Source organism: Salmo salar, chromosome ssa28, assembly GCF_905237065.1.
Source record: "Salmo salar chromosome ssa28, Ssal_v3.1, whole genome shotgun sequence".
NCBI lineage: Eukaryota > Metazoa > Chordata > Actinopteri > Salmoniformes > Salmonidae > Salmo > Salmo salar.
The window spans coordinates 41,004,916-41,030,863 of NC_059469.1; the positions used below are offsets into that span (position 1 = coordinate 41,004,916).

Below are 25,948 nucleotides of genomic sequence, written 5' to 3' on the forward strand. Positions count from 1 at the left end.
AAAACACTGTGACAACTCCTCATGTAGAAAGTGCTTTATAAATCCATCTGATTGCTTTATCCCAGGTGTCCATGTTCCTGCGTCAGATCCACGATGGTTTCTCCTACATCGGTAACACTGGTCCTTATGAGGTCAGTGAGAAGCTGCTCACTCTGTGTGTGGGTGGCTGGGGCTGGGGCAGTACATTTTGTGATTGATTTATTGATTGATTGACTGACTGACTGACTTGATTGATTGGCTGATTGATTGATTGGCTGATTGACTGATTGACTGACTGATTGATTGAATGATTTAATGAATTGCTCTATCCCAGGTCAGTGAGAAGCTGCTCTTTGTGTGGGTGGCTGGGGCTGGGGCAGCACATTTTGTGATTGATTTATTGATTGATTGACTGACTGACTGACTTGATTGATTGATTGATTGGCTGATTGATTGATTGGCTGATTGACTGATTTAATGAATTGCTCTATCCCAGGTCAGTGAGAAGCTGCTCTGTGTGTGGGTGGCTGGGGCTGGGGCAGTACATTTTGTGATTGATTGATTGGCTGACTGACTGACTGATTGGCTGACTGACTGACTGATTGATTGATTGGCTGACTGACTGACTGATTTAATGAATTGATCTATCCCAGGTCAGTAAGAAGCTGCACACGCTGAGACAGAGTCTGTCCAAGGTGGAGGATGCCTGCTATACCCTGAAGGTGCGGGGGTCAGAGATCCCCAAACACATGCTGGCTGACGTGTTCTCCAGCAGGACAGCCATGATGGACCAGGACGAGGGAGTGGCCTAGCGATGGGGGTGGGGTGTAATGATCTGGAAAGGGCTAGGGTTAAATGATGGGCGTGGTCTGTAGCTAGGGGAAACCCCTGTTATGCAGTCAGGGCCATGTTCACTAGGCAAAATGTTGTGGAACTTTGCAGATAGAAATGTATAAAGATGAGATGATTCCTTTTTTTAGATGTTCAAGAGGCATGTTTTTTCTTCTACAAAGTACATTTCTATCTGAACGTTCCACAACGTTATACCCTGGTTTGTTATTGTTCTGTGGTTATTGTTCTGTGGTGACATCTGATGTTGTTCTGGATAATGCGTTTGGTATTTGCTGTCACCTGTTGTCTCATCCCAAACGTTCATTGCTGTTTGTTGTTTGTTCTGAATCTGATCAGCGTCGTCACAATCTCCGCTGTGCCGGTCAATCCCAATCTGAAGTTCGTCAAGTTACAGCATGCAAAATGTCACTCTTAATTTAGTATTTTTCAATAAAGTTCAAAAAGTGTTGTGAAGGCATTATTGTGTGTGTGAGGCTGGGTCTTTCCTCTATCACTATCTACAGTAGACTTTACACCTGTCTGGTAATCTAAAGTAGACTTTACACCTGTCTGGTAATCTAAAGTAGACTTTACACCTCTCTGGTAATCTAAAGTAGACTTTACACCTGTCTGGTAATCTAAAGTAGACTTTACACCTCTCTGGTAATCTAAAGTAGACTTTACACCTGTCTGGTAATCTAAAGTAGACTTTACACCTGTCTGGTAATCTAAAGTAGACTTTACACCTGTCTGGTAATCTAAAGTAGACTTTACACCTCTCTGGTAATCTAAAGTAGACTTTACACCTCTCTGGTAATCTACAGTAGACTTTACACCTGTCTGGTAATCTAAAGTAGACTTTACACCTCTCTGGTAATCTAAAGTAGACTTTACACCTCTCTGGTAATCTACAGTAGACTTTACACCTGTCTGATTTATTACGTCCCAAATGCCACCCTATTCCCTCCATAGTGCACTACTTTTGACCAGGGCGATAGTCCTTACATAGTACACTACTTTTTACCAAAAGCAGAGCACTCTGTAGGGAATAGAGTGGCATTTGGGACGTATTGGTTGACTCGGCTGGCTGCCTAACTCAGGTAGACGTGACCCATGTCACCTGTATGTGCCTATCCCTCGCTGGGCCTCCTGGCACACACTCACACACCCACCCCCACTCTCATCCACCTCACCTCTCTCCCCCTCAGGCGATCCTCACCAGGATGGAATAAATGCAAACGTCAAATAAGGATTGGTAAAGTGTTTGGTGTCTCTCACTATGCTGTGTGTGTCTTTTTCTGGTGGGCCTCACAACTACCCCCTAGTGTTATAACATGGTCATTACCACCCCCTAGTGTTATAACATGGTCATTACCACCCCCTAGTGTTATAACATGGTCATTACCACCCCCTAGTGTTGTAACATGGTTATTACCACCCCCTAGTGTTATAACATGGTCATTACCACTGCCTAGTGTTATAACATGGTTATTACCACCCCCTAGTGTTGTAACATGGTTATTACCACCCCCTAGTATTATAACATGGTCATTACCACCCCCTAGTGTTGTAACATGGTCATTACCACCCCCTAGTGTTATAACATGGTCATTACCACTGCCTAGTGTTATAACATGGTCATTACCACCACCTAGTGTTGTAACATGGTTATTACCACCCCCTAGTGTTGTAACATGGTTATTACCACCCCCTAGTGTTATAACATGGTCATTACCACCCCCTAGTGTTATAACATGGTCATTACCACCCCCTAGTGTTATAACATGGTCATTACCACCCCCTAGTGTTATAACATGGTCATTACCACCGCCTAGTGTTATAACATGGTCATTAGCACCCCCTAGTGTTGTAACATGGTCATTACCACCCCCTAGTGTTGTAACATGGTCATTACCACCCCCTAGTGTTATAACATGGTTATTACCACCCCCTAGTGTTATAACATGGTTATTACCACCCCCTAGTGTTGTAACATGGTCATTACCACCCCCTAGTGTTATAACATGGTCATTACCATCCCCTAGTGTTGTAACATGGTCATTACCACCCCCTAGTGTTATAACATGGTCATTACCACCACCTAGTGTTATAACATGGTCATTACCACCCCCTAGTGTTGTAACATGGTCATTACCACCACCTAGTGTTATAACATGGTCATTACCACCACCTAGTGTTACAACATGGTCATTACCACCCCCTAGTGTTATAACATGGTCATTACCAGCCCCTAGTGTTATAACATGGTCATTACCAGCCCCTAGTGTTATAACATGGTCATTACCACCCCCTAGTGTTATAACATGGTCATTACCACCCCCTAGTGTTGTAACATGGTCATTACCACCCCCTAGTGTTGTAACATGGTCATTACCACCCCCTAGTGTTATAACATGGTCATTACCACCCCCTAGTGTTATAACATGGTCATTACCACCACCTAGTGTTATAACATGGTCATTACCACCCCCTAGTGTTGTAACATGGTCATTACCACCCCCTAGTGTTATAACATGGTCATTACCACCACCTAGTGTTGTAACATGGTCATTACCACCCCCTAGTGTTATAACATGGTCATTACCACCCCCTAGTGTTATAACATGGTCATTACCACCCCCTAGTGTTATAACATGGTCATTACCACCCCCTAGTGTTATAACATGGTCATTACCACCCCCTAGTGTTGTAACATGGTTATTACCACCCCCTAGTGTTATAACATGGTCATTACCACCCCCTAGTGTTGTAACATGGTCATTACCATCCCCTAGTGTTATAACATGGTCATTACCAGCCCCTAGTGTTATAACATGGTCATTACCACCCCCTAGTGTTATAACATGGTCATTACCACCCCCTAGTGTTATAACATGGTCATTACCACCCCCTAGTGTTGTAACATGGTCATTACCACCCCCTAGTGTTGTAACATGGTCATTACCACCCCCTAGTGTTGTAACATGGTCATTACCATCCCCTAGTGTTATAACATGGTCATTACCAGCCCCTAGTGTTATAACATGGTCATTACCACCCCCTAGTGTTATAACATGGTCATTACCACCCCCTAGTGTTATAACATGGTCATTACCACCCCCTAGTGTTGTAACATGGTCATTACCACCCCCTAGTGTTGTAACATGGTCATTACCACCCCCTAGTTTTGTAACATGGTCATTACCACCACCTAGTGTTGTAACATGGTCATTACCACCACCTAGTGTTATAACATGGTCATTACCACCCCCTAGTGTTATAACATGGTCATTACCACCCCCTAGTGTTGTAACATGGTCATTACCACCCCCTAGTGTTGTAACATGGTCATTACCACCCCCTAGTTTTGTAACATGGTCATTACCACCACCTAGTGTTGTAACATGGTCATTACCACCACCTAGTGTTATAACATGGTCATTACCACCACATTTAACATTACCACCACCTAGTGTTATAACATGGTCATTACCATCCCCTAGTGTTATAACATGGTCATTACCACCCCCTAGTGTTATAACATGGTCATTACCACCCCCTAGTGTTATAACATGGTCATTACCACCCCCTAGTGTTGTAACATGGTCATTACCACCACATTTAACAATTTTATTCGTATTTACAGATGATGTACAAGTTTGACATTAAGGCACATGAAAGTTCACATGTTCGAGAAGGCATTTCTGCCAAAAAAACGCATTTTGATAAAAAAAAAAAAATTAGGTTCAAAAGGCTCTCCTGTGAAGTCATGACTTGCGACATATGCCTAGTTTCCTGAACCGTGTCACATATAAGGTCTTGACACACATGACAGTGCATGTCAGAGCAAAAACCAAGCCATGAGGACGAAGGAATTGTCCGTAGAGCTCCAGACAGGATTGTGTCGAGGCACAGATCTGGAGAAGCGTACCAAAACATTTCTGCAGCATTGAAGGTCCCCAAGAACACAGTGACCTCCATGAATCTGAAATGGAAGAAGTTTGGAACCACCAAGACTCTTCCTAGAGCTGGCCGCCCGGCCAAACTGAGCAATCGGGGGAGAAGGGCCTTGGTTAGGAAGGTGACCAAGAACCCAATGGTCACGCTGACAGAGCTCTAGAGGTCCTCTGTGGAGATGGGAGAACCTTCCAGAAGGACAAACATCTCTGCAGCACTCCACCAATCAGGCCTTCATGATAAAGTAGCCAGACAGAAGCCACTCCTCAGTAAAACGCACATGACAGCTCGCTTAAATGACTCTCACACCATAATAAAGAAGATTCTCTGGTCTGATGAAACCAAGATTGAACTCTTTGGCCTGAATGCCAAGTGTCACATCTGGAGGAAACCTGGCACCATCCCTACGGTGAAGCATGGTGGTGGCAGCATCATGCTGTGGGGATGTCTTCAGGGGCAGGGACCGGGAGACTAGTCAAGTGTGAGGGAAAGCAAAGTACAGATAGCACTCAGGACCTCAGACTGGGGAGAAGGTTCACCTTCCAACAGGACAACGAACCTAAGCACACAGCCAAGACAACGCAGGAGTGGCTTTGGGACAAGTCTCTCAATGTCCTTGAGTGGCCCAGCCAGAGCCCGGACTTAAACCAGATCGAACATCTCTGGAGAGACCTGAAAATAGCTGGGCAGTGACACTCCCCATCCAACCTGACAGAGCTTGAGAGGATCTGCAGAGAAGAATAGGAGAAACTCCCAAAATACAGGTGTGCCAAGCTTATAGCTTCATACCCAAGAAGACTCAAGGCTGTAATTGCTGCCAAAGGTTCTTCAACAAAGTACTGAGAAAAGGGTCTGAATACTTATGTAAATGAGATTTCCAAATTTGCTAAAATGTCTAAACTTGTTTTTGCTTTGTCATTATGGGGTATTGTGTGTAGATTGTTGAGGGAAAAAAACAATTCAATCCATTTTAGAACAATGTTGTAACGTAACCAAATGTGGAAAAAGCTGAGGGGTCTGAATACTTTCCGAATGCACTGTATAGTTAAGAAAACGTTACTATGCTTGTTGTCAACCAGCACATCAAGTACATGAAGTCGGTAAGTAAGAAGTGGTTTCCATTTCCTGTGTAACATCAATAAGAGTAACATTAATATTGCTACACAAAAAACAACAGATAAAATACATAAACATTCCACTCCTTAGGTCACAGTCCAATCAAAAACTAATCCCTACACAGGCTCAGCCACCTGGGAGGGGGGACATTTTCATTCAGTATTCCCTGCAATGTTTCGGCTGTTAAAACAACACATTTCACTGCACCTATGTGGTGTATCTGACAATAAAAAACTCTATTCATTCCTGCAGACCCAAAAACCTTTCAGACGTACCTACAATTCTGTCCAGTTTCTTAGACTTTTTGTTTGTTTGGGCAGTACAATTAATCCTCTGCGCAATAAATGCCACAAAATCCACCTTCTTTACAATCAATGTAGAGTATTAGTATCCCTCAACTGTTGAGCGACATTCTGAATCAGTTGCGGGTCATCCACTGCCATAGCTTCCTCAGCTCCTGTTGCAGGTCATCCACTGCCATAGCTTCCTCAGCTCCTGTTGCAGGTGATCCACTGCCATAGCTTCCTCAGCTCCTCTTCCAGGTCATCCACTGCCATAGCTTCCTCAGCTCCTCTTCCAGGTCATCCACTGCCATAGCTTCCTCAGCTCCTCTTCCGGGTCATCCACTGCCATAGCTTCCTCAGCTCCTCTTCCAGGTCATCCACTGCCATAGCTTCCTCAGCTCCTCTTGCGGGTCATCCACTGCCATAGCTTCCTCAGCTCCTCTTCCAGGTCATCCACTGCCATAGCTTCCTCAGCTCCTGTTGCGGGTCATCCACTGCCATAGCTTCCTCAGCTCCTGTTGCGCGTCATCCACTGCCATAGCTTCCTCAGCTCCTCTTCCAGGTCATCCACTGCCATAGCTTCCTCAGCTCCTGTTGCGGGTCATCCACTGCCATAGCTTCCTCAGCTCCTCTTCCAGGTCATCCACTGCCATAGCTTCCTCAGCTCCTCTGGCAGGTCATCCACTGCCATAGCTTCCTCAGCTCCTCTTCCAGGTCATCCACTGCCATAGCTTCCTCAGCTCCTCTTCCAGGTCATCCACTGCCATAGCTTCCTCAGCTCCTCTTGCGGGTCATCCACTCCCATAGCTTCCTCAGCTCCTGTTGCTGGTCATCCACTGCCATAGCTTCCTCAGCTCCTGTTGCTGGTCATCCACTGCCATAGCTTCCTCAGCTCCTCTTCCAGGTCATCCACTGCCATAGCTTCCTCAGCTCCTCTTGTGGGTCATCCACTGCCATAGCTTCCTCAGCTCCTCTTCCGGGTCATCCACTGCCATAGCTTCCTCAGCTCCTCTTCCAGGTCATCCACTGCCATAGCTTCCTCAGCTCCTCTTGCGGGTCATCCACTGCCATTGCTTCCTCAGCTCCTGTTGCGGGTCATCCACTGCCATAGCTTTCTCAGCTCCTGTTGCGGGTCATCCACTGCCATAGCTTCCTCAGCTCCTGTTGCAGATCATCCACTGCCATAGCTTCCTCAGCTCCTCTTCCGGGTCATCCACTGCCATAGCTTCCTCAGCTCCTGTTGCGGGTCATCCACTGCCATAGCTTCCTCAGCTCCTGCTGCAGGTCATCCACTGCCATAGCTTCCTCAGCTCCTCTGGCAGGTCATCCACTGCCATAGCTTCCTCAGCTCCTCTTGCGGGTCATCCACTCCCATAGCTTCCTCAGCTCCTGTTGCTGGTCATCCACTGCCATAGCTTCCTCAGCTCCTGTTGCTGGTCATCCACTGCCATAGCTTCCTCAGCTCCTCTTCCAGGTCATCCACTGCCATAGCTTCCTCAGCTCCTCTTGTGGGTCATCCACTGCCATAGCTTCCTCAGCTCCTCTTCCAGGTCATCCACTGCCATAGCTTCCTCAGCTCCTCTTCCAGGTCATCCACTGCCATAGCTTCCTCAGCTCCTCTTGTGGGTCATCCACTGCCATTGCTTCCTCAGCTCCTCTGGCAGGTCATCCACTGCCATAGCTTCCTCAGCTCCTGTTGCGGGTCATCCACTGCCATAGCTTCCTCAGCTCCTGTTGTGGGTCATCCACTGCCATAGCTTCCTCAGCTCCTCTTCCAGGTCATCCACTGCCATAGCTTCCTCAGCTCCTCTGGCAGGTCATCCACTGCCATAGTTTCCTCAGCTCCTCTTCCAGGTTATCCACTGCCATAGCTTCCTCAGCTCCTCTTCCAGGTCATCCACTGCCATAGCTTCCTCAGCTCCTGTTGCAGGTCATCCACTGCCATAGCTTCCTCAGCTCCTCTTCCAGGTCATCCATTGCCATAGCTTCCTCAGCTCCTCTGGCAGGTCATCCACTCCCATAGCTTCCTCAGCTCCTCTGGCAGGTCATCCACTGCCATAGCTTCCTCAGCTCCTCTTCCAGGTCATCCACTGCCATAGCTTCCTCAGCTCCTCTTCCAGGTCATCCACTGCCATAGCTTCCTCAGCTCCTCTTCCAGGTCATCCACTGCCATAGCTTCCTCAGCTCCTGTTGCGGGTCATCCACTGCCATAGCTTCCTCAGCTCCTCTTCCAGGTCATCCACTGCCATAGCTTCCTCAGCTCCTCTTGCAGGTCATCCACTGCCATAGCTTTCTCAGCTCCTGTTGCGGGTCATCCACTGCCATAGCTTCCTCAGCTCCTGTTGTGGATCATCCACTGCCATAGCTTCCTCAGCTCCTGTTGCGGGTCATCCACTGCCATAGCTTCCTCAGCTCCTGCTGCAGGTCATCCACTGCCATAGCTTCCTCAGCTCCTCTGGCAGGTCATCCACTGCCATAGCTTCCTCAGCTCCTCTTCCAGGTCATCCACTGCCATAGCTTCCTCAGCTCCTGTTGCGGGTCATCCACTGCCATAGCTTCCTCAGCTCCTGTTGCGCGTCATCCACTGCCATAGCTTCCTCAGCTCCTCTTCCAGGTCATCCACTGCCATAGCTTCCTCAGCTCCTGTTGCGGGTCATCCACTGCCATAGCTTCCTCAGCTCCTGTTGTGGGTCATCCACTGCCATAGCTTCCTCAGCTCCTCTTCCAGGTCATCCACTGCCATAGCTTCCTCAGCTCCTCTGGCAGGTCATCCACTGCCATAGCTTCCTCAGCTCCTCTTCCAGGTCATCCACTGCCATAGCTTCCTCAGCTCCTCTTCCAGGTCATCCACTGCCATAGCTTCCTCAGCTCCTGTTGCGGGTCATCCACTGCCATAGCTTCCTCAGCTCCTCTTCCAGGTCATCCACTGCCATAGCTTCCTCAGCTCCTCTTCCAGGTCATCCACTGCCATAGCTTCCTCAGCTCCTCTGGCAGGTCATCCACTGCCATAGCTTCCTCAGCTCCTCTTGCAGGTCATCCACAGCCATAGCTTCCTCAGCTCCTGTTGCAGGTCATCCACTGCCATAGCTTCCTCAGCTCCACTTGCTCCATCAACTATTTACTGCACCTCTGTAGGAGACCTGTTGTACATCTGGAACTGGCTCTCATGAGGACCGCCACAGGAAAGGAAGACCCAGAGTTACTTTTGCTGCAGAGGATGAGTTCATTAGAGTCACCAGCCTTAGAAATTGCAGCCCAAATAAATGCTTCACAGAGTTCTGTGAAGAGGTCTGATGAATCCAAATGTAAGATTTTCGGTTCCAACTGCCTTGTCTTTATGAGATGGGTAGGTGAACGGATGATCTCCGCATGTGTAGTTCCCACCATAAAGCATGGAGGAAGAGTTGTGATGATGTGGGTTGTATTGCTGGTGAAACTCTCGGTGATTTACTTAGAATTCAAGGCACACTTAACCAGTATAGCTACCACAGCATTCTGCAGCAATACATCATCTGGTTTGCGCTTAGTGGGACTATAATTTGTTTTTATGCAGGACAATGACCCAACACAACTCCAGGCTGCGTAAGGGCTATTTGACCAAGAAGGAGAGTGCATCAGATGACCTGGCCTCCACAATCACCCGACCCCAACCATATTAAGATGGTTTGGGATGAGTTGGACCGCAGAGTGAAGGGAAATCAGCCAACAAGTGCTCAGCATATGTGGGAACTCCTTCAAGACTGTTAGAAAAGCATTCCAGGTGAAGCTAGTTGAGAGAATTCCAAGAGTGTGCAAATCTGTCATCAAGTGTGGCTACTTTGAAGAATCTAAAATATATTTTGATTTGTTTAACACTTTTTTGGTTACTACATGATTCCATATGTGTTATTTCATAGTTTTGATGACTTCACTATTATTCTACTATGTAGAAAATAGTAAAAATATAGATAAACCCTTGAATGAGTAGGTATGTCCAAACTTTTGACTGGTACTGTATATTCTGATAAAACTGGACAACATTCTTTTGGATTTTCATTGGGAGTATTATTGATCATTAATTTACATATGGATGTAATTTCACTTGCCCATTTCTCTAAATTAAATAAATATTTTGTATTTTTCTCTCCTTCTTCCATTCATTTTCGTGTTGATCTTCCTAATGCTCCTCGGGCCTTTTCCTTGTAGATACAGTCTAACTGCATTTGCAGTGATGATCACTCCAGTAATTCCTGATTAGGTAGATCAGATAATCCATTATTCCCTTTATGATGTCATATTCTTTCTCTCTCTTGGCACAAGCAATTTCTTTTGCTATTGAAATAGACAAAAGCCTTATATCAAATTTCATCAGTTCCCAGTAACTTCCAGAAGTATTCATAACACGGGCACAGTATCTAATATTTATCAATAATTCCTGCTACTTCCACCTAAAAAAAATTATTCAGCTTCCAGTAAACTTTATTAACTATTGTTGTTGACAAACCATGCATATTTATCTTGATTTAAATACCTTTATTGTCTGTTCAAATCCATGGTTCAATTTAGACTATCAATATTGTCAGCTATGTCTTCAGATATCAGACAGAAATCAATATGTGATTGTATAGATAAATCTTTAGTACTCCATGTAAACATAATCTAATCTGGGTTCTTATGTCTCCAAATATCTAGAACACCTAACGTTAGACGTATATTCCTTATCTCACAGAGTTGCTATCCTTAGGAGGCCATCTATCTAGATCATCATGTAATACTGTATTACAATCGACATCTTCTGATTTTCCTCTCAATGTCTCTAAATAAAATACAATTACTTGACTTGTCATTGTTGGTAGAATAAGTATTCCCAACAATGAATTGAATGTGGTTGACATCTACCAATAGCATAATCAATCTCCCTGCATTATCTGCTTCATGTCTCATGTCTCACTGCTCACTGATTGGTACCAAATGAAAGCCAAATATCATTCCCCCATTGACACTTCCATAACACAGTATCTGTGGAACAGGCATGAGTTTCTTGAATGAAGTAAAAGTTAGCATTTTTATTCTTACAATACAACAATACAGATTTTCTTTCCAAAATATTACAGATTCCCCTGGCATTAATAGAAAACACCTGAAATGTACATTTACTATCACAGTGACCATATGAAACGTGTATGAGTTCACATGAAATGGGTTCTCACAAAATCAAACATTCTTGCTAGTTGCAAATAAAAACAGTTATTTGCACCTCGCAGTTGTTAGATCTAAAGTGAAAATGTTATTTCTTTCTCCATTTGCAAATAAAATCTGATATTTGTACCATGCATTGATAACACCAATAGCCATCAAGCTACGTTAATGTTCAGTGTTAAATGTTAAGTGTCAGTGTTAATGTTAAGTGTCAGTGTTAATGTTAATGTCAGTGTTAATGTTCAGTGTTAATGTTCAGTGTTAATGTTAAGTGTCAGTGTTAATGTTAATGTCAGTGTTAATGTTCAGTGTCAGTGTTAATGTTAATGTTAAGTGTCAGTGTTAATGTTAATGTCAGTGTTAATGTTCAGTGTCAGTGTTAATGTTAAGTGTCAGTGTTAATGTTCAGTGTCAGTGTTAATGTTAATGTCAGTGTTAATGTTAAGTGTCAGTGTTAATGTTCAGTGTCAGTGTTAATGTTAATGTTAAGTGTCAGTGTTAATGTTAAGTGTCAGTGTTAATGTTCAGTGTCAGTGTTAATGTTAATGTTAAGTGTCAGTGTTAATGTTAATGTCAGTGTTAATGTTAAGTGTTAATGTTCAGTGTTAATGTTAATGTCAGTGTTAATGTTCAGTGTCAGTGTTAATGTTCAGTGTCAGTGTTAATGTTCAGTGTTAATGTTCAGTGTCAGTGTTAATGTTCAGTGTCAGTGTTCAGTGTTAATGTTCAGTGTTAATGTTCAGTGTCAGTGTTAATGTTCAGTGTCAGTGTTAATGTTAAGTGTCAGTGTTAATGTTAATGTCAGTGTTAATGTTAATGTCAGTGTTAATGTTAAGTGTCAGTGTTAATGTTAATGTCAGTGTTAATGTTAATGTCAGTGTTAATGTTAAGTGTCAGTGTTAATGTTCCATAAAAAAATGGCTCAAACAAAGAATGCACTTTACTCACAAAATAAAATGTTTTACCAGTTGCAAATAAAATCAGTCCTGCACCTCACTTGGTAAATCCAGTAAATTTCAAGCTAGGCATCAGAGTAAATTTCCCTGCCAAGAACAAAAGCCTTGACTCCCGCCAAGTATGCACTTTTCCCCTCCTTCCTTGCTCTCTCAATCATCAGTCACAGATGATTCCGAGCTTCTTTATCAAATTCTGTCAGGTCCTCCTTGAACCTCAGGTTGTTGTGTTTAGATAGTCATTCTGTCACTTCTTTGCCTACCCAGGTGGTTCACCACATCCAGGGAACCTGCAACAACACTCCGCTCGGCCTCTGGGACTATTGCCCTGCAAATGTCCTTCACCTTTGCTTTGATGTTCTCGTTGGATCTTTTGGCGATTCCATAAATTAGAAGATTCCAACTGTACCGATCAGTCTCGTTAACATTGGACTCCATTTTCAGAGAGTTTCTTCTCCTCCTTCCTGAGGGGTATGACGGCTGCGTGGTCACATGGTGTTCATACTTGCGTACTATTGTTTGTACAGATGAACGTGGTACCTTCAGGCGTTTGGAAATTGCTCTCAAGCATGAACCCGACTTGTGGAGGTCTACATTTTTTTCTGAGGTCTTGGCTGATTTCTTTCGATTTTCCCATGATGTCAAGCAAAGAGGCAGTGAGTTTGAAGGTAGGCCTTTTAATACATCCACAGGTACACCTCCAATTGACTCAAATTATGTCAATTAGCCTATCAGAAGCTTCTAAAGCCATGACATCATTTTCTGGAATTTTCCAAGCTGTTTAAAGGCACAGTCAACTTAGTGTATGTAAACTTCTGACCCACTGGAATTGTGATACAGTGAATTATAAGTGAAATAATCTGTCTGTAAACAATTAATGGAAAAATTACTTGTGTCATGCACAAAGTAGATGTCCTAACCGACTTGCCAAAACTATAGTTTGTTAACAACAAATTTGTGGAGTGGTTGAAAAGCGAGTTTTAATGACTCCAACCTAAGTGTATGTAAACTTCCAACTTGTCACGGTTGTCGTAGGAACGGGACCAAGGTGCAGCGTGATTGGAGTTCCACATCTTTATTTAGTGAAACTTAAAACAAACCAAGAAACAAACAACGACTGCGCAGTACTGAGGTGCAACACGCACTCCCTCAAAAACATATCCCACAAAGCACGTGGGAAAAGGGAACCCTTAAGTATGATCCCCAATTAGAGACAACAAACATCAGCTGCCTCTAATTGGGAACCATACCAAGAGCACCAACATAGAAATATATAACCTAGAACACCCCCTAGTCACGCCCCGACCTACTACACCATAGAGAACCAAGGGCTCTCTATGGTCAGGGTGTGACACAACTTCAACTGTAAGTCATGTCAAGCCTTATTCATACAGTTTTGTTGAATAGGAAAAACATTATATAAAATATTTCATATTTTTATCATATTTGTACTGTGTACTTAAACTTGTGTCTTTAAAAGTGACTACACATTTACATTTACATTACATTTAAGTCATTTAGCAGACGCTCTTATCCAGAGCGACTTACAAAATGGTGCATTCACCTTATGATATCCAGTGGAACAACCACTTTACAATAGTGCATCTAAATATTTTAAGGGGGGGGTTAGAAGGATTACTTTATCCTATCCTAGGTATTCCTTAAAGAGGTGGGGTTTCAGGTGTCTCCGGAAGGTGGTGATTGACTCCGCTGTCCTGGCGTCGTGAGGGAGCTTGTTCCACCATTGGGGTGCCAGAGCAGCGAACAGTTTTGACTGGGCTGAGCGGGAACTGTGCTTCCTCAGAGGTAGGGGGGCCAGCAGGCCAGTGGTGGATGAACGCAGTGCCCTTGTTTGGGTGTAGGGCCTGATCAGAGCCTGAAGGTATGGAGGTGCCGTTCCCTTCACAGCTCCGTAGGCAATCACCATGGTCTTGTAGCGGATGCGAGCTTCAACTGGAAGCCAGTGGAGAGAGCGGAGGAGCGGGGTGACGTGAGAGAACTTGGGAAGGTTGAACACCAGACGGGCTGCGGCGTTCTGGATGAGTTGTAGGGATTTAATGGCACAGGCAGGGAGCCCAGCCAACAGCGAGTTGCAGTAATCCAGACGGGAGATGACAAGTGCCTGGATTAGGACCTGCGCCGCTTCCTGTGTGAGCCAGGGTCGTACTCTGCGAATGTTGTAGAGCATGAACCTACAGGATCGGGTCACCGCCTTGATGTTAGTGGAGAACGACAGGGTGTTGTCCAGGATCACGCCAAGGTTCTTAGCACTCTGGGAGGAGGACACAAGGGAGTTGTCAACCGTGATGGCGAGATCATGGAACGGGCAGTCCTTCCCCGGGAGGAAGAGCAGCTCCGTCTTGCCGAGGTTCAGCTTGAGCTGGTGATCCGTCATCCACACTGATATGTCTGACAGACATGCAGAGATGCGATTCGCCGCCTGGTTATCAGAAGGGGGAAAGGAGAAGATTAATTGTGTGTCGTCTGCAAAGCAATGATAGGAGAGACCATGTGATGATATGACAGAGCCAAGTGACTTGGTGTATAGCGAGAATAGGAGAGGGCCTAGAACAGAGCCCTGGGGGACACCAGTGGTGAGAGCGCATGGTGCGGAGACAGATTCTCGCCACGCCACCTGGTAGGAGCGACCTGTCAGGTAGGACGCAATCCAAGCGTGGGCCGCGCCGGAGATGCCCAGCTCGGAGAGGGTGGAGAGGAGGATCTGATGGTTCACAGTATCAAAGGCAGCAGATAGGTCTAGAAGGATGAGAGCAGAGGAGAGTTAGCTTTAGCAGTGCGGAGAGCCTCCGTGACACAGAGAAGAGCAGTCTCAGTTGAATGCCCAGTCTTGAAACCTGACTGATTAGGATCAAGAAGGTCATTCTGAGAGAGATAGCAGGAGAGCTGGCCAAGGACGGCACGTTCAAGAGTTTTGGAGAGAAAAGAAAGAAGGGATACTGGTCTGTAGTTGTTGATATCGGAGGGATCGAGTGTAGGTTTTTTCAGAAGGGGTGCAACTCTCGCTCTCTTGAAGACGGAAGGGACGTAGCCAGCGGTCAAGAATGAGTTGATGAGCGAGGTGAGGAAGGGGAGAAGGTCTCCGGAAATGGTCTGGAGAAGAGAGGAGGGGATAGGGTCAAGTGGGCAGGTTGTTGGGCGGCCGGCCGTCACAAGACGCGAGATTTCATCTGGAGAGAGAGGGGAGAAAGAGGTCAAAGCACAGGGTAGGGCAGTGTGAGCAGGACCAGCGGTGTCGTTTGACTTAGCAAACGAGGATCGGATATCGTCGACCATCTTTTCAAAATGGTTGACGAAGTCATCCGCAGAGAGGGAGGAGGGGGGGGGAGGGGGAGGAGGATTCAGGAGGGAGGAGAAGGTAGCAAAGAGCTTCCTAGGGTTAGAGGCAGATGCTTGGAATTTAGAGTGGTAGAAAGTGGCTTTAGCAGCAGAGACAGAAGAGGAGAATGTAGAGAGGAGTGAGTGAAAGGATGCCAGGTCCGCAGGGAGGCGAGTTTTCCTCCATTTCCGCTCGGCTGCCCGGAGCCCTGTTCTGTGAGCTCGTAGTGAGTCGTCGAGCCACGGAGCAGGAGGGGAGGACCGAGCCGGCCTGGAGGATAGGGGACAGAGAAAATCAAAGGATGCAGAAAGGGAGGAGAGGAGGGTTGAGGAGGCAGAATCAGGAGATAGGTTGGAGAAGGTTTGAGCAGAGGGAAGAGATGATAGGATGGAAGAGGAGAGAGTAGCGGGAGAGAGAGAGCGAAGGTTGGGACGGCGCAATACCATCCGAGTAGGGGCAGAGTGAGAATTGTTGGATGAGAGCAAGAGGGAAAAGGATACAAGGTAGTGGTCGGAGACTTGGAGGGGAGTTGCAATGAGATTAGTGGAAGAACAGCATCTAGTAAAGATGAGGTCAAGCGTATTGCCTGCCTTGTGAGCAGCAATGTATAACTATTTTAACCTTTCTTGGAGTATGCAAAATTACTACTTATTGTTTATGTCCCTGTCATGATAAATAAGTATTTTGGGGGATTACATAGATTTAATTTTCGATTTAATTACATTTAGTTACATTTAACAGTTTTTGTAAGCAGAAATGTAAGGATAATGACAACGTTTAGTGTTTGAATCTCGTCACGGACAACCTTAATATTTCAGCTAATTAGCAACTTTTCAACTACTTACAACTTTTTTGCTACTTTGCAACTACTTAGCATGTTAGCTACTCCTTCCCTTAACCCTTCCTTAACCCTTCCCTTAACCCTAACCTTAACCTTAACCCTAACCCTACCCCTACCCCTTCCCTTAACCCTAACCTTAACCCTTCCCTTAACCCTAACCTTAACCCTAACCCTACCCCTTCCCTTAACCCTAACCTTAACTCTTTAACCTAACTCCTACCCCTAACCCTTCCCTTAACCCTAACTACTTAGCATGTTAGCTACCCCTTCCTTAACCCTAACCTTAACCCTACCCCTAACCCTTCCCTTAACCCTAACCTTAACCCTACCCCTACCCCTTCCCTTAACCCTAACCTTAACCCTACCCCTAACCCTTCCCTTAACCCTAACCTTAACCCTACCCCTACCCCTTCCCTTAATCCTAACCTTAACCCTACCCCTAACCCTAACCTTAACTCTTTAACCTAACTCCTACCCCTAACCCTTCCCTTAACCCTAACCTTAGCCCTACCCCTAACCCTAACCTTAACCCTTTAACCTAACTCCTACCCCTAACCTTAACCTTTCAGCTAACCCTTCCTCTTACCCTAACCTTAACCCTTTAACCTAACTCCTAACCTTAACCTTAACCGATTTACGTACAGAACAATACGAAATGCTCTGAGACTAGGTTGTGTCCTGCCATGGGTTATGAGGTCATAAGTCTAGGTCTGCTGATCAGACAGCTGGTTGGTTTGATCTGCCCGGGGACGGTAAGCGGCTCTAAACCATGTAGGACAAGGTCTTAGAACTGCATGGGCCATCCATTTTGCCTTAATTAGACAGTCACTAGACATGGAACAGGCAGCCTTAAACCCCTGAAGGGCAACCCAGTCAGGGCACCAGAGTCCCAATACAAAGACAGAGGATAAGGTCAGTAACAAAGACCTACTGTTGTGTCGGCTGACTGACTAATTGACTGCTCTGACTGTCAAACCCCTTGTCTAGAAACACGACTAGGAGGCGGTGACCAGTGAAGCTGGGTGACAGAGAAGTCTGGGGAGGGAACACAGTGAAAATAAACTCTATGGCGGGGCAAGGAGACTTTCTCCATGGGAAGTAAAGCCTTGAAGGCAATATTTTCCGCATTAGCCATAATGATATCGACAGAATACAGCAACACAATTTGACATAGTTTCCATGACAAAAAATGTATTTAAAAATATCTTACCATGGAATCATTATTGGATACAGTGTTGCTTATTCTAAATGGATTTATAAGGAGTCATCGTCCAATTGGTCGAATGCCTATTCCACCAACCTGGTCTCAGAGAAACTCGTATTATTCCATTTGTAAATCCGAGGCACTCCATGTTGTATGATATGCTATGTTTCGTATGGAATGTATTAATTTGTGGATGTTCATCATCTATTTCGTTACGAATTATAATTTGTATGATATGTTACAAATTGCAATTCGTACAATATGTTAGGAATTTACAAAATGTACAATATGTTACATATTGCAATTTGTGCAATATGTTAGGAATTTACAAAATGTACAATATGTTACATATTTGCAAAATGTATGTTAAGTTACAAATTACAATTTGTTGTGGCTAACGTTGGCTAGGTGGCTAATGCTAATGTTAGCTAGCTGGCTAACGTTAGCTCTAGGGGTTAGGGTTAGGGGTTAAGGTTAGGGTTAAGGTTAGGAGTTAGGTTAAAGGGTTAAGGTTACGGGAAGGGTTGGTTAAAAGGTTAAGGTTAGATTTAGATGAAGGGTTAGCTAACATGTTAGGGTTAGGTGAAGGGTTAGCTAACATGTTAGGGTTAGGTGAAGGGTTAGCTAACATGTTAGGTTTAGATGAAGGGTTAGCTAACATGTTAGGTTTAGGTGAAGGGTTAGCTAACATGTTAGGTTTAGATGAAGGGTTAGCTAACATGTTAAGGTTAGATGAAGGGTTAGCTAACATGTTAAGGTTAGATGAAGGGTTAGCTAACATGTTAAGGTTAGGTGAAGGGTTAGCTAACATGTTAAGGTTAGGTGAAGGGTTAGCTAACATGTTAGGGTTAGGTGAAGGGTTAGCTAACATGTTAAGGTTAGGTGAAGGGTTAGCTAACATGTTAAGGTTAGATGAAGGGTTAGCTAACATGTTAAGGTTAGATGAAGGGTTAGCTAACATGTTAAGGTTAGATGAAGGGTTAGCTAACATGTTAAGGTTAGATGAAGGGTTAGCTAACATGTTAAGGTTAGGTGAAGGGTTAGCTAACATGTTAAGGTTAGGTGAAGGGTTAGCTAACATGTTAAGGTTAGGTGAAGGGTTAGCTAACATGTTAAGGTTAGGTGAAGGGTTAGCTAACATGTTAAGGTTAGGTGAAGGGTTAGCTAACATGTTAAGGTTAGGTGAAGGGTTAGCTAACATGTTAAGGTTAGATGAAGGGTTAGCTAACATGTTAAGGTTAGATGAAGGGTTAGCTAACATGTTAAGGTTAGGTGAAGGGTTAGCTAACATGTTAAGGTTAGGTGAAGGGTTAGGTAACATGTTAAGGTTAGGTGAAGGGTTAGCTAACATGTTAAGGTTAGGTGAAGGGTTAGCTAACATGTTAAGGTTAGATGAAGGGTTAGCTAACATGTTAAGGTTAGGTGAAGGGTTAGCTAACATGTTAAGGTTAGATGAAGGGTTAGCTAACATGTTAAGGTTAGGTGAAGGGTTAGCTAACATGTTAAGGTTAGGTGAAGGGTTAGCTAACATGTTAAGGTTAGGTGAAGGGTTAGCTAACATGTTAAGGTTAGGTGAAGGGTTAGCTAACATGTTAAGGTTAGGTGAAGGGTTAGCTAACATGTTAAGGTTAGATGAAGGGTTAGCTAACATGTTAAGGTTAGGTGAAGGGTTAGCTAACATGTTAAGGTTAGATGAAGGGTTAGCTAACATGTTAAGGTTAGGTGAAGGGTTAGCTAACATGTTAAGGTTAGGTGAAGGGTTAGCTAACATGTTAAGGTTAGGTGAAGGGTTAGCTAACATGTTAAGGTTAGGTGAAGGGTTAGCTAACATGTTAAGGTTAGGTGAAGGGTTAGCTAACATGTTAAGGTTAGGTGAAGGGTTAGCTAACATGTTAAGGTTAGGTGAAGGGTTAGCTAACATGTTAAGGTTAGGTGAAGGGTTAGCTAACATGTTAAGGTTAGGTGAAGGGTTAGCTAACATGTTAAGGTTAGGTGAAGGGTTAGCTAACATGTTAAGGTTAGGTGAAGGGTTAGCTAACATGTTAAGGTTAGGTGAAGGGTTAGCTAACATGTTAAGGTTAGGTGAAGGGTTAGCTGACATGTTAAGTAGTTGCAAAGTTGCTAAAGTTGTTTGTGATGAGATTCAAACACGCAACCTTTGGGTTATACACCCATCCACCCTTTTGCTTTTACCTTTCTTAAAACCAGTTAAATGTAATTAAATGTCGTTTAAAATGTAATCTACACAATCCCCAAAAGTAATGATTTATCATGAGAGGCCATGAACAATAACCAGCAGTGCTGCATACTCACAAAAAAGGTAAAAATGGCACCTTTCTGGTCATTTTTTAAAATAAATGGCTGAGGTGTAGTCACTTTTGAGGACACAAGCTCAAGTACATTATACAAATATAATACAAATGTGAAAATATTAAATATATGATTATGTATTTCCAACTCATACAAAACTGTATGAGTAAGGCCTGAAATGACTGACATGCTTTCTAAATATAGTATAATCAATGTATAAAACGACTAACTATAAGGTTTCACCTTCCTTATAACTGTAAAATACATATTTGTTTAGTGTTGGAGAAAATTGTCGTTTTTTTCTAAAGGTCTCTCTTGATCAAAACTTTTACGTCTCACAGCGCTCTAGCTTGGCTTCCTGGACCACTGTGTCAGAGAGAGCCAGGGCTATCGCTCAGGGCAAGCCATTTGGATATACGGTGTCCACAGATCCATTTATAAGTGAAAATCTCGGTCGGAACCGGTAACTACGCAGGTCCCCTAAACAGGGAACTTTACGTCTAACAGGTCCTTTTATCTCATGTAACCATACCAAACACAACATATACTACGGAATTAAATGTACTATGTTATGTCTAGTCTATGAGACCAGTCTGGTTGCGCACTGGAATACATCAATAATACAGTTGGCGACAACAATATTATTAAAATGTTATAATTAGGCTATTTTAATTTATTCTAAGTCAATAACCATGCATTTCTGTAAACTATTATATCTCAACATTGTCAGCTATTGGCTCTTGTCTTGCCCTTTTAAAGGCGGCCTGGAGGCGAAGGAGTCACATTCCTTCCCACGTAGGAAGCAGCAGAGCAGCTCCTCCGTTCTTCCAACACGACACATAACGGGTCCGCGTCAACAGGCACAATAAGGGAGAGCTTTATTCCTCTTCGGGTGGATTATAACGGTATTGACGCACGCTACGGTAATCCACTTTTATAATAATAGCGCATTTTCTAGAGTTTTATCGTTTTGAACGAGTTGTTTCCCGTTTTATCTGAAATTAACCTTTTTTTTCTATGGTTGTCAAAGTTTATCTCGATGCAACGGAGTGAATCGACGCCCAAGAGGATTCAAACAGAACTTGATATTTTAACGATTTTCGACACATAGCAGACTATTTGATTACGGACGTGTAAGCATTTCACGGTAAAGTCTACACCTGTTATATTCGGCGCATGTGACAAATACAAATGGATTTGATTTGATATGAGGAACAAGAGAAGAGAGGGAGAATCGAACAGCCTGCTACTTTCCCCAGCGGAAATGAGCTCAGCCCGGGGTTTTTCCATCTTTTAGAGCATGACAACTTGCTGCCGGCGGAACCCTGAAGCTTCTCATTTCACAGCCAACATCTTTGCAGGGCTGATTCGGATGAAATGGCAAAGTAACTGAAATGATCTACAACTACACGGACCGCAGCGACACGCAACATCACCACTGGGAAGGAGGAATGGAAGGTAAACAACCATAACAACCTACATTCATGATTATCACCTTGCCAGGCTATTTATATAAGTTGTTTGCATTTATACTATGTAGTTGTAGCTTCATATATACACAGGCTAACATACGGACGGACTAAGGGTCGACCACATTATACCATATACTACATGATAGGTCAATGGCTTTTTGCGCAGCGGTTATTTCGGTAACGACGTGACCTCATTGGAAAGTGGTGTCTGAATCTTAACAGCTTCTATTCATAGTGATCGATTGTTCTTGGTTTTATGATATTGACATAAGGGATGGATGGATAGAAGGGTGTGGTATTAGATAGGCCCGCAGTAGGAAACATTTGTCAGTGTTATGTGTTAGTATAGATCCACTTAGTGCTTAGACTATTATGTAGCTGTTCACTCAATGGGATGGTGATGACAGTATCAATAGTTCTGTTTCCATGACTCTTTATGTCTTTCATATCCTTGGTTTGTTTTACATTAATTTACCCTCCAGTCTTTCCTAATAGATTAAATACATATCGAGTGTTGCACAATGGAGTGGTCTGGTAGCCTATAATAAGCCAATCATTTACAATATGAATACAGGTTAGACCAAACTAAAACATAACCTGTCTGTCTGTCTGTCTGTCTGTCTGTCTTCTCCTGTAGCTCAGTTGGTAGAGCATGGTGTTTGCAACGCCAGGGTTGTGGGTTTGATTCCCACGGGGGGCCAGCACAGGAAAAAATACAAAATAAAAATAAAAAATGTATTAAATGTATGCATTCACTACTGTAAGTCGCTCTGGATAAGAGCATCTGCTAAATGACTAAAATGTAAATGTAAAAATGTAAGTCTGTCTGTCTCTGTAAGTAAGTCTGTCTGTCTGTAAGGCCTCTGGTTCATCTGATTTGCTTTAGTCTACTAGCCAACTATGTAGTGAGCTTTGTTGAAGCACACCATGGGGGCTACCAGAAAGACGAGAGAGAGAGAGGATGACAGAATGAAGATGTCTCTGAACCGTTTAGATGTGAAAGATACAAATATAACGCTAACATCTTGTTAGAAAATGATCCTCACATTTCTTCAGTAAGAATGTTCTCAGGAGAAGCTGACCCTTTGTAGTCCCAGATCTCTGAAAGAACAGGAGGCTGAGAAGGGCTTTTCAGATCAAATATTATTCCTACCCCAGCAAGGCTGCCTTGGACCGCAAATCTAACAAATAGCTGTAACCCCAGATTTTTTTACTTTTGGAAAAATACTTTGTGAAAGTGTTTCTGTTCTCTGATTCTATCATAGACGGTTGTGTATTTGCAGCGCTTTCGGAAAGTATTCAGACCCCTTTACTTTTGCCACATTTTGTTACGTTACAGCCCTATTCTAAAATGGATTAAAAAATATATAAGTATTCAGACCCTTTGCTATGAGACTCGAAATTGAGCTCAGGTGCATCCTGTTTCCATTGATCATCCTTGAGATGTTTCTACAACTTGATTGGAGTCTATCTGTGATAAATTCAATTGGTTGGACATGATTTGGAAAGGGACACACCTGTCTATATAAGGTCCCACAGTTGACAGTGCATGTCAGAGCAAAAACCAAACCATGAGGTCGAAGGAATTGTCCGTAGAGCTCAGAGGCAGGATTGTGTCGAGGCACAGATCTGGGGAAGGGAACCAAAACATCAGGCCTTTATGGTAGAGTGGCCAGACGGAAGCCACTCCTCAGTAAAAGGCACATGACAGCCCGCTTGGAGTTTGCCAAAAGGCACCTAAAGGACTCTCAGACCATGAGAAACAAGACTCTCTGGTCTGATGAAACCAAGATGGAACTCTTTGGCCTGAATGCCAAGCGTCACGTCTGGAGGAAACCTGGCACCATCCCTACGGTGAAGCATGGTGGTGGCAGCATCGTGCTGTGGGGATGTTTTCAGCAGGAGGGACTGGGAGACTAGTCAGGATTGAAGCAAAGACCAATGGAGCAAAGAACAGAGAGATCCTTGATGAGAACCTGCTCCAGAGCGCTCAGGACCTCAGACTGGGGAGAAGGTTCACCTTCCAACAGGACAACGACCCTAAGCACACAGCCAAGATGACACAGGAGTGGCTTTGGCACAAGTCTCTGAATGTCCTTGAGTGGCCCAGCCAGAGCCCGGACTTGAACCCGATCGAACATCTCTGGAGAGACCTGAAAATAGCTGTGCAGCGACGCTTCCCATCCAACCTGACAGAGCTTGAGAGGATGTGCAGAGAATAATTGGAGAAACTCCCCAAATACAGGTGTGCCAAGCTTGTAGCGTCATACCCAGGAAGACTCGAGGCTGTAATCGCTGCCAAAGGTGCTTCAACAAAGTACTGAGTAAAGGGTCTGAATACTTATGTAAATGAGATTTCATTTCTCCATTTTAGAAATTTGCTAAAATTTCTACAAACCAGTTTTTGCTTTGTCATTATGGGGTATTGCGTGACGTTTGATGAGGGGAAAAAAAACAATTGACTAAATTTTAGAATAAGGCTGTAACCTAACAAAATGTGTAAAAAGTCAAGGGGTCTGAATACTTTCCTAATGCACTGCATGTACTGTATAAAGTTACCTTAGCCTACATGGGGAAAAACCAGATGTGAAACCACATGAGTAGCAGTGGAAGCTATTGTATGTTGTGTGGACCAGGAAGCAGCACATTAGTAGTGGATGTCACTGTGTTCAGAGAGGCTTGATGGGCCACCAGGTAACAGGGGGTCTGCGGAGTGGTCATCCCCCTCCAGGATAACCATATCACCATGGAGTGGTCATCCCCCCCCCAGGATAACCATATCACCATGGAGTGGTCATCCCCCCCAGGATAACCATATCACCATGGAGTGGTCATCCCCCCCAGGATAACCATATCACCATGGAGTGGTCATCCCCCCCAGGATAACCATATCACCATGGAGTGGTCATCCCCCCCCAGGATAACCATATCACCATGGAGTGGTCATCCCCCCCCCAGGATAACCATATCACCATGGAGTGGTCATCCCCCCCCCAGGATAACCATATCACCATGGAGTGGTCATCCCCCCCCCAGGATAACCATATCACCATGGAGTGGTCATCCCCCCTCCAGGATAACCATATCACCATGGAGTGGTCATCCCCCCCAGGATAACCATATCACCATGGAGTGGTCATCCCCCCAGGATAACCATATCACCATGGAGTGGTCATCCCCCCCAGGATAACCATATCACCATGGAGTGGTCATCCCCCCCCCAGGATAACCATATCACCATGGAGTGGTCATCCCCCCTCCAGGATAACCATATCACCATGGAGTGGTCATCCCCCCCAGGATAACCATATCACCATGGAGTGGTCATCCCCCCCCAGGATAACCATATCACCATGGAGTGGTCATCCCCCCCCAGGATAACCATATCACCATGGAGTGGTCATCCCCCCCCAGGATAACCATATCACCATGGAGTGGTCATCCCCCCCCAGGATAACCATATCACCATGGAGTGGTCATCCCCCCCCCAGGATAACCATATCACCATGGAGTGGTCATCCCCCCCCAGGATAACCATATCACCATGGAGTGGTCATCCCCCCCAGGATAACCATATCACCATGGAGTGGTCATCCCCCCCCCAGGATAACCATATCACCATGGAGTGGTCATCCCCCCCAGGATAACCATATCACCATGGAGTGGTCATCCCCCCCCAGGATAACCATATCACCATGGAGTGGTCATCCCCCCCAGGATAACCATATCACCATGGAGTGGTCATCCCCCCCAGGATAACCATATCACCATGGAGTGGTCATCCCCCTCCAGGATAACCATATCACCATGGAGTGGTCATCCCCCCCCAGGATAACCATATCACCATGGAGTGGTCATCCCCCCCCAGGATAACCATATCACCATGGAGTGGTCATCCCCCCCCAGGATAACCATATCACCATGGAGTGGTCATCCCCCCCCAGGATAACCATATCACCATGGAGTGGTCATCCCCCCTCCAGGATAACCATATCACCATGGAGTGGTCATCCCCCCCCCAGGATAACCATATCACCATGGAGTGGTCATCCCCCTCCAGGATAACCATATCACCATGGAGTGGTCATCCTCTGAGTCTGGACAATAGGCCCTGGTTAACTGTCGGCCTTTTTAATATAAATAGAAGGAAGTCCCTATTCCGTCTAGTGGAAAATGTCCTCAGCTACTGGTCAGACTGCTGGTCAGACTGCTGGCCAGACTACTGGTCAGACTACTGGTCAGACTGCTGGTCAGACTGCTGGTCAGACTACTGGTCAGACTGCTGGTCAGACTGCTGGTCAGACTACTGGTCAGACTGCTGGTCAGACTGCTGGCCAGACTGCTGGTCAGACTACTGGTCAGACTGCTGGTCAGACTGCTGGTCAGACTACTGGTCAGACTACTGGTCAGACTACTGGTCAGACTGCTGGTCAGACTGCTGGTCAGACTACTGGTCAGACTACTGGTCAGACTGCTGGTCAGACTA

General features: G+C 44.7%; 2 protein-coding genes across 8 annotated transcripts in view; both read left to right on the top strand.

The window, feature by feature from the left end:
* tsnax (translin-associated factor X) overlaps window positions 1-1,288 on the top strand; it is a 45,443-nt gene extending 44,155 nt beyond the window's left edge. For 2 of the 3 annotated variants that reach the window (XM_045709916.1, XM_045709915.1), the window contains 2 exons: window positions 66-131; window positions 633-1,288. In XM_045709916.1, coding sequence (XP_045565872.1) covers window positions 66-131; window positions 633-791 — 225 coding nt within the window. In that variant the 3' untranslated portion in view covers window positions 792-1,288. 3 annotated transcript variants of the gene reach the window in all.
* An 18,835-nt stretch (window positions 1,289-20,123) lies between these two features.
* disc1 (DISC1 scaffold protein) overlaps window positions 20,124-25,948 on the top strand; it is a 136,863-nt gene continuing 131,038 nt past the window's right edge. For 4 of the 5 annotated variants that reach the window (XR_006762632.1, XR_006762633.1, XM_045710456.1 and 1 more), the window contains exon 1: window positions 20,124-21,448. Coding sequence is in view for 3 of the 5 variants with exons in the window: in XM_045710456.1 (XP_045566412.1) it covers window positions 21,385-21,448 (64 nt within the window). In the remaining 2 variants the exon portion in view is untranslated. The remainder of the gene's footprint in view (window positions 21,449-25,948) is intronic. The other variant, XM_045710458.1, reaches the window with a different exon arrangement.